General features: G+C 45.4%; 2 protein-coding genes and 1 pseudogene across 3 annotated transcripts; 1 reads left to right on the top strand and 2 right to left on the bottom strand.

Annotated features, from left to right (window-relative positions):
* Window positions 1-566: 566 nt before the first annotated feature.
* TMEM97 (transmembrane protein 97) lies at window positions 567-8,506 on the top strand. Its single transcript, XM_006211968.4, has 3 exons — window positions 567-784; window positions 5,443-5,587; window positions 6,472-8,506. The coding sequence occupies exons 1-3, from the start codon at window positions 659-661 to the stop codon at window positions 6,723-6,725; spliced, it is 525 nt and encodes a 174-aa protein (XP_006212030.3). The 5' UTR covers window positions 567-658; the 3' UTR covers window positions 6,726-8,506.
* LOC116283667 (barrier-to-autointegration factor pseudogene) lies at window positions 7,310-8,017 on the bottom strand (annotated as a pseudogene).
* IFT20 (intraflagellar transport 20) lies at window positions 7,379-15,388 on the bottom strand. Of its 2 annotated transcripts, XM_006211966.4 has the most exons (6): window positions 15,247-15,388; window positions 12,299-12,528; window positions 12,011-12,139; window positions 10,733-10,818; window positions 9,458-9,561; window positions 7,379-9,020 (listed from the first exon to the last, which is right to left on the bottom strand). In XM_006211966.4, exons 3-6 carry the CDS (start codon window positions 12,135-12,137, stop codon window positions 8,939-8,941), a joined length of 399 nt encoding a protein of 132 aa, XP_006212028.1. In that variant the 5' UTR covers window positions 12,138-12,139; window positions 12,299-12,528; window positions 15,247-15,388; the 3' UTR covers window positions 7,379-8,938. The 2 variants fall into 2 exon arrangements, with proteins under 2 accessions (XP_006212028.1, XP_015101335.1); XM_015245849.3 differs by lacking the exon at window positions 12,299-12,528.
* Window positions 15,389-15,479: the final 91 nt, after the last annotated feature.

Raw genomic sequence — 15,479 nt, forward strand, 5'->3', positions numbered from 1 at the left:
AATCACCAAGACTAGCCAATTTATCTCCTACTATATCCCTGTGCTTCTTTCTTAACTGAGGCTGGCTGCCTCCTTCAAAAGGCTTCCGGGACCCTCAACTACGGCGGGACTGAGCTCCTGCCCGCTGGTCCCACGGCACGGATCACCACGCACTGTCCTCCCGGCCCTGGAGGGTGACACCCCACTGCATTGGGAGCTCCATCCACAAAAGCGTCCAAGGCCGGGCATACAAGAGGCGCTTCGCAAGCGCTAAATGGATGGAATGAAGGAACGGAGGAGTGACGAGCGAAAGCGCCAAGGAGAGCAGCCGCTGCGGAGCCCAGCGCGCACGCGGTCCCGGCGAGGAGGCGGGCGGTCCTGGCGGAGGGCAGAGCGGCTCAGCGTGCACGCCCACCGCCCGGAGTGGTCCCACGCGGCGGCCGAGCAGCCCCGCCCACGCTCACGCGGCACTCTCCACAGCCAATTGAAACGGCCCGCGGGCCGCCTCTGCAGCCCCTCCCGGGACGCGCGCCGCTTCTCAGCCAATGGGAGCCGGCGGCGTCACCCTCAGGTCGGGTGGGGCGGGAGGAGGGTCTCAGACGGCGCGAGCCGGGGCCTGTTCCCACGTCGCGTTCCGGGAAACGTCGCCTCGAGTCCTGCCCGACCTAACCAACCGATAATGGGGCGTCTCGGCGCCCGGCGCGGCCTGGAGTGGCTGCTGGGCTTCTACTTCCTCACCCACATCCCCATCACCCTCCTCATGGACCTGCAGGCGTTGCTGCCGCGCGATCTCTACCCCGTCGAGGTGAGGGCTCCGTCGGTCCTGGCCGCCGGTCGCCGAGATTGGGGCCCCTCGGCCAGCGGTTCGCCCGGCGGCGCCGTGACCTCCCCTCCTCAGGCCTCGCCCCCCGCCTCGCCCAGTCAGGGTTCCCTTCCGCTTTCCTGGGGTCCTGCCGGCGCTGCGGCCCCTCCTTACCGGTCAATTCGACTTAGTTCCTCGAGGTTTTCTTCGTTTCTCCCAGCAGCTTCCCCTGGGCTTCTGTGGGCACTTTGCGTCTTTTAAAGACAGCTCTTCCCTGGGTTAGTTTAAGGCTCTCATACCCCAGCTCTGATCAGTTGTCGGTATTTGAGGGAAGTAATCTGGATGAACCAGTGCCCCAGTCATATGTTGGATTTGCTTTAAAATTGTGTTTTTTGGGAGAGCTTTAAAATACCGACTAATCCCAGAGAAATAATGCAAGTAGAATTAGACCGGCTAAAAGACACCCGCTGGGCGTCCTTACTTCACGATTAGGATCCAGCAAATTCCAAAGCTCAGAAATAAATTGACGACACCTTTTCAAATCAGCATGTTTAATTGGGTTTGAGTAAGAATGATCACCTGGGTAGAAACAGGCGAAAAGCCCCATTTCTTGGTTTTTGGAGAGTATTGTCTACCCCAAACTTTGCTTTAATGCTTTTTATTTCTTACGGTTTATTTTCATGTCTGGACCCTATAACCTTCTATCCCAGGATTCCAGTCTGCAGTTCTGCGCTTCTAGACTGTAGAAGGGTGGGCACGGCTGACTTGTCTACCTAAAGATTTGGTTTTGCCTTTGTTTTTCCTTAAATGCTTTTTCTCTGCAGAGCAGGTGTTCTTTGCCTGAGGTCTGTGAACCCCTAATGGGATATTCCAAAATTGTGTGTGTCTTGTGTTTTCTGTAGCTTCCATCAACTTTTCCAGGGCTCCGACCCTCCCAAAAAGGTTAAGAGCCACTGCAGACTCCATAGTCTGGTTTGTTTCTAGCTCCAAGCATAACTGGGAAGACCTTTGACCTACCTTTTCCTGGGTTGTGTGTGGCAACAGCACTGGCCCACAGTCTGGAAACTGTTCTTCCATGAACTGCTTGAGTCTTGGGCAAGACAAGGCTCTGTAGCTTCGATTGTCAAGTAGAAGAGAGTTGGGTTAAATTACAAGCTCAAACAGATACAGGGGGTATTAGTTTCCTATTTGTTACAGAACAAATTACAAAAATACAGTGGTTTAAAACAACACAACCTTAAGCTCTTTCAGTTCTGGAGGTCAGAAGTTTGAAATGAGTCTTGCAGGCTGGTTCCTTCTGAAGGTCTTACGGGAGGATCTGTTCTTGCCTTTCTCAGTTTCTGGTGGCTGCAGGTGTTCTTGGCTGGTGGTGACATCACATCAATTATCTGTTTCTGTTGTCACTTTTCTGCCTTTTCTTCATTAGTCCAATCTCCCTCTGCCCTGCTTTTATAAGGACACTTGTGATTACATTTAGGACCCACCAGATAACCAGGATAGTCTTCCCATCTCAAGATCCTTAACCCAATCACACCTGCAAAGTCTCTTTTGCCAGACAGGGTTACATTCATAGGTTCTAGGGATTAAGATGTGGATATCTTTGGGGGCCATTATTCAGCCTACCACATAGGCCCAGGTGGTACATGATCTTTCTGAACAGGTTGTCACAGCTCTGCAGTGGCTATTAGCTGCCTTGAAGAAAGGAGAGCCATGTCTGTGCAGTCTGCTGGCCAGCAGAACTCAGGCACACTACCTGTTTAGTCTCTGACATTATGAGTTCCTTTCATACTAGGCAGTTACGTTACTCCAGGCAGCCAGCCAGTCCAGACTTAACAGCTGTTGGTTTCCCTATCTTTTCTGAATGTGCCATTACCACAAGTTCCTTGCTGATCACTCACAAAATACAATTAAATGTGTCCAGCATCATAAAGACCCATTTAAACTCACATATTTGATTAGGTAAAGTTTTCTCAGCTTTATTTTTTTTAAATTGACTTACTGTAAAAGATCAAGAGCCAATGTAGGCAGGTTCTTACCAGAAACTGTGTGTGTGTGTGTGTGTGTGTGTGTGTGTTTTCATGTGTCTGCCTGATGCTGTTTGAAGGCCTTAGCAACACAGGGGCATCCCGGCTTGGGATGCCTGTGTCTTTATTCACTCCTGGTGCTTTGGGTGGGCAAAGATGGTTTTGTTGCTTCTGTATGGGGAAATATCGCGAATAAAAGCCTTGAGTTATCTTCAGATTCTCTTTGAAAAAGTGCTGAAATTTAACATCTGTTGTGTTTTTCCTCCCTAAACAGAAGGAGTTTTCCCCTAGAACTAAAAAGATTGTGGAGATCACATAATGATTGAGCTAAAATTTACAAATATCTGTCTTGGTTTGAACCAGATCAATACTTGTAAAAACCCTTAGTATGAAACAGTAAAACCAGTTTGGATTAGAACACAGAGGGGATGGGAAGCATTTGTAGTGCCGCGTGCAGCTGGGTAGCACTGCTTCTGTTAAAATAAGGAAAAACAGGTGAGCATCTAGGCCTGAAACCAGTCTGCACTCATTCTAAGGTAGAGGAGTGCAAGATTGTTCAGTAGCAACTCTGGTTTAGAAATCCTTGTGCATAGGGCTGGTGACTTGAATGGATGATAGTGGTAAATTGAATCAAATGTGAGTCACATATACACAGAAAGAGTTTTATTACCTTTTTGGGGGTCTTACCTAATAAGAATAATTCTTATGAAAGATCACTCACGTGCTGAGATTTTAATAGGATTAAATTTGAACTCCTCCAAATAAATATTAATTACATTCGATTAAGTAATCTTAACATTTGCTATGTGCTAGCTAGAACATTTACATTGTTCTAAAGACTAAGCATTAACTCCTTTCATCTGACCAACAGGGAAGTAAGTGCTATAAATCAGGAAACAAGCTTAGTGAGGTGAAGTGTTTAGCCCAGAGCTAGGCACCCTATCCCCAGGTCCCAATGCTCTTCATTCAGCTCAGGGGTTAAGGGCGTCGACCCTCTGCACAGTCGAAAATCCATGTATAATTTATAGTCAGCCCCCATATACCCACAGTTCCTCCCGATCCTCAAATTTTAGCCAGCCACAGTACTGTACTGTAAAGTACTGTAGTATTTACTGTTGAAAAAAATCTGCATGTAAGTGGAACTGTGCAGTTCAAACCCGTGTTGTTCAAGGGTCACTTGGATCGTAAATTTTGCTAATATCATCCTGCAGCCCTTAGAAATTACACTGTTGTACAAATCTGCCTAGATTTATGAAATGGGTGGATCAGAGAGAATGTATACAAATTAAATAGAAAATGAAGTTCAAATGAACCAGAATGCCTTTTTAATTCTGCAGTATATCTTTTAAAATAGTTCCTTCCTTCCAGGATTTTTTACAGTAAATTTTAAGTAATTGTTTTAAGTAAATCTAGAAAGCAAAAAGGATCTTAAGAAACATTTAGTCCAAGTCACTTGTTTTACAGGTATGGAACTAGAGCCCAGGAGAGGTGCCATGACTTAACCTTTGTGAATATTTTCACATTACCATCCTGAAAAGTGCTTAGGAAGAAGCTAAGGATATTGCTGTGAATTTAAATTTCAAGTCAAATACAAATTAAAGATCATTTGGTCAATAAATTGGTTATCTAGCTAAGGCCTTTTTGTAATTAATATTATGCTAACAGAATGTTGGTTTCTGGATATTTGCTTAAAGCTCACTCACAGCAAAGAGGCTTGTATTTCACAACTGTGAGCCTTTATCTTTAGATGAAAAATTAGCAGGAAAAATATTTTTGAATTTTCCATTGCAAGCCAAATTCTTATCTTGGGAGTTATCTTGATTTATCATAATAACAAGACATATATTTGGCTTTGAAGGCAGGTGTGTTAAGATGCTGTCTCCAGGAGGTTAACAGTAGTCTACATGGTATGGAGGCTTTGGGCTCATAAAAGAGCACAAACTAGGCAGCCTCAAATTCTCCCGCTTCCTTCCCCTGCCTGTAGCCACATCGACATGGATCTGTATCTTTTGATATGACAGTGTAATTATGAAAGTGGGGCCCAAGCTAGAACTGAGACCACTAACTCTCCAGCCTTGACATAACCTAGAAGCTACATAGTTTATGGTATAGGGGAGAGTTTGTTCTTCTACAAATATCCTACTGGTCTCCTAAAAGGAGAAAATAAATTAGAACTAGGGGGGTTAAGAATGATGAGGAACTTGAGATTTGGGGATTATTCAAATTGCCTAAAATTGCATCTTCACAGAGGTTTTCACAGAGATTTACCTCCCTCCCATCCCATCCCCAAAAAAGATGAGGAAATTCATTTCTGTATTTGAGGCAATCTGGCCCTTGGAGTTTGCTGTGCAGTTGCTATTGTGAAAGAACAAATATCAGGATGGTTTTCACATGTCATTTCTTTATGAAGAATGATGTTGGCAGATAAGTCACATCCATGTATTTGTTCAGCAAACTAAGAGCCTACTAAGTGCCAGATACTGTTGCTCTTGACAAACGCTGGGTAGCACAAAAGCCAGCTGGGTGTGCTGTCTGCTGCCAAGGGGCCTGGGTAATGAATGACTCTTCCAGTGGGTTGGAGCTGGTGACGCCTGTACTGCCCGGTGGCCATATTCATCGTGCGTGCTCTTTTCCCAGCTGAGAAACCTGCGGCAGTGGTACACTGAGGAGTTCAAAGACCCTCTGCTGCAGAACCCGCCAATGTGGTTTAAGTCTTTCCTGTTCTGCGAGCTGGTGTTTCAGCTGCCTTTCTTCCCCATTGCAACATATGCTTTCTTCAAAGGTTGGTAAATGGTGGGGAGATCCCATTTTTGCCCTGAAACCAGGTGCCAGAAATCTTTTGGGAGTGGGGAGTGGTCCCTGGAAGGAGACAGACAATCTGCTGGGAATGGCCAGGGTAGATCTTGTTAAGAGACGTTAATGTGGCTCAGGCTAGTGTCTGGTCAGCTGGGCTGCAGGGCTGCCTCAGTCGACTAGAAACCTCTTACACATGAAACCTGAGGCTACTTTAAAGATTGAACTTGTTTCTTTTTATTGTTTTTCCCCCTACAAAATTTATTATTATTATTATTATTGGCTTTTATTTTTCTGCTTTGGGAGTATCATACTGGATTGTAAGCAGTAGCATTAAGCTAATCCCTAAATGGTTCAACATCTCATTTAAAAATTATCCTTAAGTGTCCCATAAGACTAATGCTTTTATAAAGAAGGCAGCTATACCAGTGTTCATGGTAACCAAGCTTGTACAGCTTATGTCCCACTGGAGCCCCCCAGTCCTCTCTCAGCAGAATCTGTTGATCCCTCTCACCGCTATATAATTACTTAACAGATGATGCTGGCACGTCTGCCCCCAGCACCATTGCACTGTAGACCAACCAGGTTTAACTGGTAATGGCCATTTTACTGCCCCAGTTTTTCTGAATTAAATTCCAGCCCCCACCCTTAGTTCTTTGGCAGTCAGTGCGCTAGGCCTCCAGCTGTCATGTAAGTTTGCATGTTAGGCACTATTATAACGCATCCAGCTTTCCATTGGTTTCCACTTGGAAATGGAGGTAGAATGATTCAGCTGAAGGAGCAGGCAGAGATGGGGAAGGATGTTGTGGGCATCCCTGGAGTCACGAGCAGACCTGACGCTTCTCTCTCTCTCTCCCCCCACAACGACCTCAGGAGGCTGTAGGTGGATCCGCACCCCTGCAGTCATCTACTCGGTGCACACCATGACAGCTCTGATACCAATCCTCTCCACGTTTCTATTCGAGGACTTCTCCAAAGCCAGTTGTTTCAAAGGACTAGGACCTAAGACTTTCCACGAACGACTATTCCTTGTATCTGTCTACACTCCCTATTTTCTCATCCCTCTTATACTTCTGCTTTTCCTGTTGCGGAACCCCTACTACAAGGAGAAAATAAAGAAAAAATGAGAACCATGGGCCCCAGGAAGAGATGCCCACAGGGCAGTTTCCTGTTGACGCTGTACCAGGAAAACTGCTCAGAACCCAGGTTTTCAATAGTATTTGAAACACACCAGCAGCAACACACAGGAGCAAGACACCAGCAGGAGGCATATCAAACTGTCACCTTCCAAGGGCACTGGCACAAACAGACCCATCACCTGAGGACAGGCAGAGGGTGTGGGCCAGGTTATGGGGAAGTGGTGCCAAAGGACTTGCTGTGTGCCCAAGTTCCCTTGCAGGATTACTAAAGGCAGGACCAGACCAGAAACTAGATAAACTTCCAAGAAACATGGCCTACTTGGCATGTATCATGACTTTTCTGACCTACGTGTGACTAAACCTTGACTCCGGGGTCTACAGCATGTCGCGAATCAGCAAAATGAACAGTGGGATGTTTCAGGCCATTTTTAAGTTTGAAATTATGCCTCTTTACTATTCACTAAAAACTGTTTTCTTGCCCCCACTCCTAGGTGGTGGGGAGATAGTCTATAAGAGGTTTAAACTTAGTTTTCCTTAAGGTTCAACCCTAGTGAGACTCTAAGTCAGAAATGGGTCAGACTAGAAGGTGTATTATTTGTCTTAAAAAGGTCATCCCACAAGAAGAGATTTTTTTTTTGACAGCCACTGTCTTTATTGATTTAAAAAATTTTACAAGAACAGTAACTGTTCTGCCAAAAAGAGGACCAAATGGCATAAAACAGACCAGAGGTGAGGGTGAGTGTGAAGGAAGGAACCAGGCATCCACTCAGAAAAGCTGGTAATTGCTGACATGAAATTGGCAGGGAGAGAAGGGAAATGCAAGCAAGAGTGAGAACTCCAAAAAAGTTGAAATGGTGATGGGAGAGAACTCCCAAAGGACCCTGGAGTGCATTGGAGGTGTGGACCACAACAGCAATCTTTTCCTTTGTAGAAGACGGAGGAGTCCTCACTTGACTGCAAACTCTGGAGACTCAATACTGGGGCTAGGGATCGGGGTCTCCCCAGAGAGCATCACAAGAAGGCATCGCACCACTCTTGAAGGCACCCGAAGCAGTCCTGAGACTGCTTGGCGTTGGCGCCGCACGTGTCCTTCAGCCATTCCCAGAAGAGGTCTTCATCTTTCTTTAGAACCAGAACTGACCAAGGACCATATAGGCCTTTTCAAAGCCTCTTTTCTCCAGCTTCTTGCCCAGGACTTCACCAATCCCGGCCAGGTTTCCCACTGGTTTTTTCCCCATGAGCTCTGCCATGAAGTCTCAGTGCTTTGGGGAGGTTGTCATCTTGATCAGGCTTGATCCGCAGCTCCAGCTCTCGTAACCAAGAAGAGATTTTTTAGTCTCCTTGTTTATCCTCTTTCCAGACCTTAGTCTTCTGTTACTTTTTAGAGACCACCTAACATAAGTTGCTTTACTCTGAGGTCTGATGTCTCAAAACCTGATCTGGAGATGTGTTTCTTACTGAATAACTTCATCCACCCTAATAGTTTTAAGAATTCCTTCCTGTCTTGTTCCCAAAGGGGACGGGGCTGGGCATGACAGGTCCAATGTGTGCATATAGATTCTCTTCACATTAGTATTTGGTATTTTATTAGCTTTCTCTAAATTTGTACTCAAGGCCAACTCAAAAAATAAGACTGAACGCACGTGGAAAATGGTAGGCACTGGTCCTGGTTAGTTACCTCTCTTTGTTTGGTTTAGAAGCCCTAACGGTCTGATTGTTGGGAGTATCATCTGACTCGTGTGTCTGGTCCAAATAAAAGTAGCTGCTGACCACTGCCTGGTTTATTTTGTGGACTAGGGGCTAGGGAGGGCAGGGTTCTCTTATAAAGGGTTAACTGTACATTTCAAGGGTATCAGGAAAAGAGGTAGATCAAGCCATTTGAAAATAATAATTTATTGCTTCCAAAGCTTTGTAAATTTACCAAGAAAAAAAAAGTTCACATACTGCTCAGTTCAGACTGAGAATGCAAGAGGTGAGGACCTGGACCACCATGGCCACTGGGTATTCACCTGCAGATGCACTGACATCTGAAAAAAGCTCCCTCAGATTTGATTTATTATTGCTGCATTCTTCACACACCTTATACAACACACTGGGTCATAAGTCACTGGAATGGTACAGAGGGTTTTTTGATTTGGGGTTATGGGTTTTTTTTTTCTTTTTTCTTTTTTGCCCTCCTGCTACAAAATGAAGTTTTCAGTTCATTTCTGAAAAATAAATTGGTCAATAAATTCATTTTGTTCTGCTTCTACTTTACACAAAGCTTCATATTCAACCCGATACCTGAAAAACAAAATTGTTAGAAAAATGGATGAAATAAACCATGGACTTAATTCTTCTACAGAAGAATGGGTGATTTAGATGATTCCAAGAAATGGTGTGAGCTCAAAATGAAGTTAGTGAGGGCAAGAAAGAAAAAAGTAAGAGGCAATGCCCTACCTGGGGCCACCCTTGGAAAGCCTCTAGCCCTGAGAGTCTTCCTTTCAGAGAGCCAGCCAACTCTAGACACTACCTGTGCTTTCATGCCCTCAAACTAGAGGTTGTTTGAAATTAAATTTTCTTCCCATCAAATGTAATTTTATTTTTAAAATCTTCAAATCAGGATGACAAGACTATTCCCGGGAGAACGATGATGAAGAATACGGACAAGGTGACCGTTCAAGAAGGAAAAATAAAATCACAGTTGAGTCAAGAACTTGCTTTACATCAAAAATTCTTACCTTTCAAGCTGCATTTTCTTTTCTGCTATGAGTGCCTGCAGTTGCTGCTGTTGGGCTTCTCTCTGCTTTGCTATAGATTTGAGCAAGTTCCGAGCACCAATGGCCTAGAAGAACAGTGTTGCCAAAGAAGGCCATGGCTTCACTAAAAACATCTTCAGCATTAACTCCTCAACTGGGGAAGGGACACTTGGGGGCTATTTCAGTGCCCAGCAGGGGAAAGGTTGAGCCCCAGAGCTTTCAGTAAGTCAGAAGGAAGTTTAACCTCATGATCCCACAGCGCCCAGTGAGAACTAGACTGCAGCTCTGAGGCAGACCTAGGAGCACCCCCAGAGCCATTTAGCCTGTGTCCTTTGCCGAGTCACCCACACTGCACACCTTCATTTACAAAATGAGGATAAACCACTTATCTCAGTGATGATATGAAGATTAAAGGAAACTAGAGGGGAAGGCATAGCTCAGTGGTAGATTGTATGCTTAGCATGCACGAGGTCCTGGGTCCAGTCCCCAGCACCTCCATTTAAAAAACAAATAAAACCTAATAACCTAATTACCCCCCCACACCAAGGGAAAAAAAAAGATTAAAGGAAACAATGACTGAAAGTATCCTGGCATATGAGTTCAATAGTAGGTTAACTGATCAACCAGTGAATGGATAAACAAAATGTAATAAATTCATACAACGGAATATTAGTTCAGCAGTGAAAAAGAACAATCTACTGATAGATGCTACAACATGGATGAACTTCAAAAATTTAACACAACGGAATCCAGAAGCACAAAGACTATATATACTGTACAACTGCATTTATGTGAAAGGTTCAGAAACGGCAAATCTAGAGATGAACACTGATTAATGACCACCTGGAGCTGGGAATACAAGAAGGTACTGAATGCAAAGAGGCAGAAAGGAATGGTTTTGGGTGATGAAAATGTTCTAAAACTACTGTGGTAATGGTTGCACACCTCTATACTACTACTAAAAATCACTGCATTACACACTTAAAAATAGATGAGTCTTGTATAAAAATCAAGCCTCAATAAAACTATTTTTAAAAAATAGGTTAATTGGACCAAGAATTACTTACTTTTTAATTGAGGTACAGTTGACATGTTAGTTTCAGGTATACAGCATAATTCAATATTTGTACAGAACTTGGTATTTAAAATCTTATTTTAATTAAATAAAACAATCCCCACCCCAAAAAAATAAAAGGCAGAAGGATGAGAGGCTAGGGTTTCAGGCCAAGATTTGGACAAAACATATGCTGATCTTACCTTCATCTTCTCATTTTCTGCTTCTTTTGCAAGTTGGTCAACAAGCTCAATTAAACCACCAACTATTTTCTGAAACTGGCCAATTTCTTTTGGGGGAAGGACAAAAAAAAAGTTTTATTTTCTCAGCATCACCATTCTCCCTCAGCATTCCCTTACAGAGAAAAGACAGAGCAAAGTGCCCCTCCTAATTTGTGTCAAAAAAGCTTAGTGTCTACCAGCCTTGGTCCAAACCTAGAGAAGGGTGGCCAGGTGCCCAGAGCGGGACTGGGGCATAGGTGGACCCTGAGTCCCCACTGAGCCAGCCAGTAGCTGTTAGCTCAGACTAGGCTCCTGGTGGGCCAGTATTCTGGAGGGAACCCATCCTGCTTTCCCAGGAGTGACAGGAAGCACAAAGGGCCATGTTCATGAATGGACTGACTCAGGACAGGAATGCTGCCTCTAGACAGCCACAGATAAGACAACAGATTTCAGTTAATGTTGGGGTGGGAGCTTTCTGCCTGTATCCAGAGCTAACAAAAAGCTCAAAGCATTTAAGGACCTAATCTCCCATTTGCTTTTTTCAATTTCCTTGGGTACGGTGGAATTCCACATTACTGAAGAGTAAACTAAGGCCCAAATGGTAGAACAGCATGAACAGAGCAATCAGAAGACTGGTGGGAGCACCAACACCACCTTTTGCCAGTCAAGCTCTCTCCACAGCCTATAGAATGGAGCTCCCAGAAGGCCCAGAAATCCCTGCTCTAGCTCAATCTGCTCTATATTCACTGCCACTGGGCTTATTTGGCTGCTGGGACAGGAGGTATCCCGAGTATCCAGCTTAAAAAAAAAAAAAAAAAGACCTATTTGAGTCTTTTGAACTGCCTGTAGAAACTCCAGTCAATCAACTTTCATTCCAAACAATGGCAAGTCTGCTACTGAGAACAGTATTTCTCCCAAGAAATCAAATTATGAATATATAACTATTTCCCATCTGTAAGCCATGGTCCTGCCCGCATGAAGTTTAAGGTTCCTGAGATGGTATATCTAAATAAACACTCATCTCTCCCCATCACAGTATTTGTTTTGACTAGTGCTCTGGACCTACAAGAGAGCATAAGAAGAGAGTAGGCAAAGCAGGTAGCACATGAGAATTCACAAAGGCCAGGCTCAACCTCCTGGGAGCCAGCAGCTCCACTGTGGCAGGGCCAAGAGCTGCAGTCAGCTGGTGGGGTGAAGAGGAAGACACAGCCAGAACAGCTCAAAGCTGAGCGGTACCCTGTCTCCCCAAATGACACTCACTGTCCACAAAGTCCTTGCACTCTTCCTTGAGCTCTACGGTCTGCTGAGTAACCTCTGGGTCCAACACCCGCAGCTTGTTCAGCTCATCAAAGTGCAGCCGTGCTTCACCCAGGATGTCCTTGGCCATGGCTGTAAAGAAACCAGCCCCAATCCCAGATCACTTCCCAGCCACCCAAGGAAATGCATGCTTCCAGCCCAGCCCCACTCCTGGCCCCGGACACCAATGCCAAAAACCCAGGTGTTCCAAAGGCTCCCCCCACCCTCTGCCTCCGCCTCTCTGAGCCTCACCTGTTTCCCTCCAGCTTCCCTAGAGAAGAGAAGTTCTGCTTTGAAGGGGGAGCCAGGAGGAGGTGTGTCATAGGAGCAAGGGTCAGGAAAGAATAAAGTCCAGCTGCTTGTCACAGGCATCGTTCATTCAACACACATTTCTTGAGTGCCTACTACATGCCAACACTGCTAGATGCTGGGGGTAAAGATGAGTGCACGTGGTGCCCGCCCTGGAGGAGCACAGAGTTCAGCTGGAGGAAGACAGACATGTACACTGAAAAATTATACTGTTAAGTGCTTTACAGAAATATCACCAAAGCGCTGGAGGAGAACACAGCAGTTAACTTAGGGTGAGGGAGTTGACATGTCAACTAAGTTGTGAGCCATAAGCCTATTTATTTATCCCCATTAATGTATCCAAAGGACATGAAAAAGCTTTTCAGATACAGTACTGGAACAACACAAAAAGCAAGTAAAAGAGAAAATGTGAGTGAATTACAAATTAGATTTAAGAAAGTAAGAAGCCAAGTGTAAGAATACTACCCAAAATGTATGCCACAGGTACACGTGCCTGAACTGGGACCCAAAGCTTGGGTCAGTGTCTTTCTAGCAGAAAGCACAAAACAGAATGAAGTATCAGCAAGGACACACCAAGTAAAAAGGCCAGGGAAAGGCATTCCAAGCTGAGAAAACAGCCTGGACAAGAGTCTGAAGCCACTGGAAGGGCCTATCCTGCAAAGAAGACAGATGAAGCTGGAAAGGTCGGATGGAGCCGGATCAAAAAGACCCTGTGTGCTAAGCTAAAGAGTTTGGGTTTTTCTCTGTAGGCCAAAAGAACCAACAGAGATTTCTTTTCCCAGGTCACCTTGCATTCCTGGTCCAAAGAATGCCTCAATTCTGGGAAGGAAACACTGAAAAACTCATCCTCATCCTCATCCTCAAACCTCATTCATTCTCTCCCTCTCCCTCCCTCTCTCCCTCTCTCTCTCTAAGGGAGCACATGCTCTGTCTTGGCTGCTATACCAATTCCAAAACCCCAGGTGTTCCAAAGCCTACAGCAACCTGGCCCTGAGCCCTTCCCTCCCACCTCCCTCAGCCTCACCTGTTTCCCTTCCAGCTTCCTTAGAGAAGTTCTGTTATGAAAAGGGTGATTCTGAGAGTGACTGCCTAAGGTTGGTATACCATAGGAAGAGCAATGGTTTCAAAGAATTAAGTCCCACTGTTGCCAGAACTGATTTTCAAGAAGACTACAAATCCAGATTTATATATGTAATCTGATTTTTAAAGGAAAGTATCTAATTCAAAAATTTTAAGTAAGAAAAAAAAAACCCACTTTCAACACTGTGTGGGCCAACTAATGCATACCTGGCTGTGAATGACTGGCCCAGAGCCTTTGGCCTCACTAGAGTCCACACAAATAAATAGGCTTTTTGAAACATTTTAATCATCCAGAGGTTCCTTATAACTGGGCTTTTAAAAAAGATATGTCTTCCTATTTGTTCTATTTACACATATACTCAGAGCATTTAACACCTACCTGGTGATTAATCAGACCAGCTGGTCTAGAAAGCTTCAAATAACCTGAGGGCACAAAGATACAGTTCAACTACCACTGCTCTCCCTGAGGGTGTGCATTTATTCACCAACATCTACTGGGTCCCTGCTCTGGGGATAGAGTAGTGAAGAAAATGCTTTAATGCTTTAGTTTCTGACATCTGGACAGACAGTACACAAATAATCACAAATAGTGATAATAGTATGAGGAAAAGCACACGGTCCTATGTGAAGCCTTAGCAGGAGGAAGTAACTCACATGGAAACAAAATTACAAAAAATTTGTACATAAAAGCCTTCTGAAAGTGACGGTTAAGCTGAGGCCTAAAGGATGCCCAGAAGTTTGTCAAGTTGAAGGGAGAAGGAGGTATTCCAGGCAGAAGGAAAAGCATGTGTGAAGACGCTGAGGCTATAAAAAAAAATTTAACACATTCCAAGAACAAAAGTACAGTGTGGTTGAAACACTGAGCAAGGGAGAGAGCGGAAGAGGATGAGGAAGCTAGAGCTGGATGGTGGAGGTTCTGAAAGCAGCAGTAATGAGCCTGGATAAGTATAATTAATGGGCAGCCAGCAGATTCTCAGCAGAATGGCATAAACGAATATACCTTTTAGAAAAATCCCTCTGACCCAGGATGGAGAATGTGTTGGAGGGAACAAGAGGGTGAGGCCACACCTATCTTGTTCATCCCTGTAACTCTAGCATCTAGAATGGTGCCTGCACCAAACTGGCACTCAGCAAATGTTTGTGGAATGAATGACTGTGAAAACAGGGCAGGCTATTACAATGACCAAGGCTTGGAACTGAAGAAGTGTACTGATTTGAGATGTTTTGTAAGTCGAGTTGATAGGACTTAGTAAAGGATGACTGACTGGATTTGGGGAGAAATGAAGGAGAGTCAGGCAAGATTCCCGGGTACCTGGCTTGAGCCAGCTGTATGGTTGGAGGGGATGGTTGAAGGAGATGGGTCAGACGGGAAAAGTGGAGGGAGAGGGTTCACAGCCACCTACTGGATTCTCTGCCAACTCCCACCACACGCTCATCTGAGGAATATTAGACACAAGAGCCAGACTAAGCTCCCTGAAGATGAGGGCGGCTCCCCTGGATCCATGCTGGGTGCAACAAGCAGGCTCCACCAGCAGAATGTGGGGAAAGTTAAGGAGGCCTGGGTGACAGAGCTGGCTGTCTTCACTACATAAACTCCTTGAACTTATCTGAGCCGCAGTTTCCTCCTAAAACATTTGCGAGTATCGGCCCGTAAAGTTCCAGGCCCAAGCCTGGGGTAAAACCGCTTCCAGAGCCGGGCGGAATTCCCACGTTTCTCTCGCCCTGAGACTGTTTTTCCGCAGGGCGCGGGCCTGTCAGGCTCATTTCGCCCCGGCTCCGCCCAAGTCTCCCGACCCGGAGTCAAGGCCTACCTGTCCAGCCCGTAGCGGCAGCGTCTGTGGTCCAGGCTGACGTCAGCAGGCAGCTCCTCTCCCTGGTCCACGGCAACCAGCGCCCCGCTCGTCTGCCTCAGCCGCTGCCACGGATACAAGACCTGTTTATCCCTAACGTCACTTCCTGACGCCGGAAGCACTTACCACCGCCCAGCTCGCAGAGCCTGCTGGGAAACAGAGGCCTGAGAGGAGGGACGGTTGCCTACAAGACC

Source organism: Vicugna pacos, chromosome 16, assembly GCF_048564905.1.
Source record: "Vicugna pacos chromosome 16, VicPac4, whole genome shotgun sequence".
NCBI lineage: Eukaryota > Metazoa > Chordata > Mammalia > Artiodactyla > Camelidae > Vicugna > Vicugna pacos.

Bases quoted from the DNA above. Each gene is read 5' to 3' on its own strand.
- TMEM97 (XM_006211968.4), top strand. From the start codon at position 659: ATGGGGCGTCTCGGCGCCCGGCGCGGCCTGGAGTGGCTGCTGGGCTTC. The intron at 785-5,442 runs GTGAGGGCTCCG...CTCTTTTCCCAG, and splicing joins GCGATCTCTACCCCGTCGAG to CTGAGAAACCTGCGGCAGTG. The intron at 5,588-6,471 runs GTTGGTAAATGG...CAACGACCTCAG, and splicing joins AACATATGCTTTCTTCAAAG to GAGGCTGTAGGTGGATCCGC.
- IFT20 (XM_015245849.3), bottom strand. From the start codon at position 12,137: ATGGCCAAGGACATCCTGGGTGAAGCACGGCTGCACTTTGATGAGCTG. The intron at 10,819-12,010 runs GTGAGTGTCATT...TTCCCCCAAAAG, and splicing joins GTGCAAGGACTTTGTGGACA to AAATTGGCCAGTTTCAGAAA. The intron at 9,021-9,457 runs GTAAGAATTTTT...TTTGTTTTTCAG, and splicing joins AAGAAAATGCAGCTTGAAAG to GTATCGGGTTGAATATGAAG.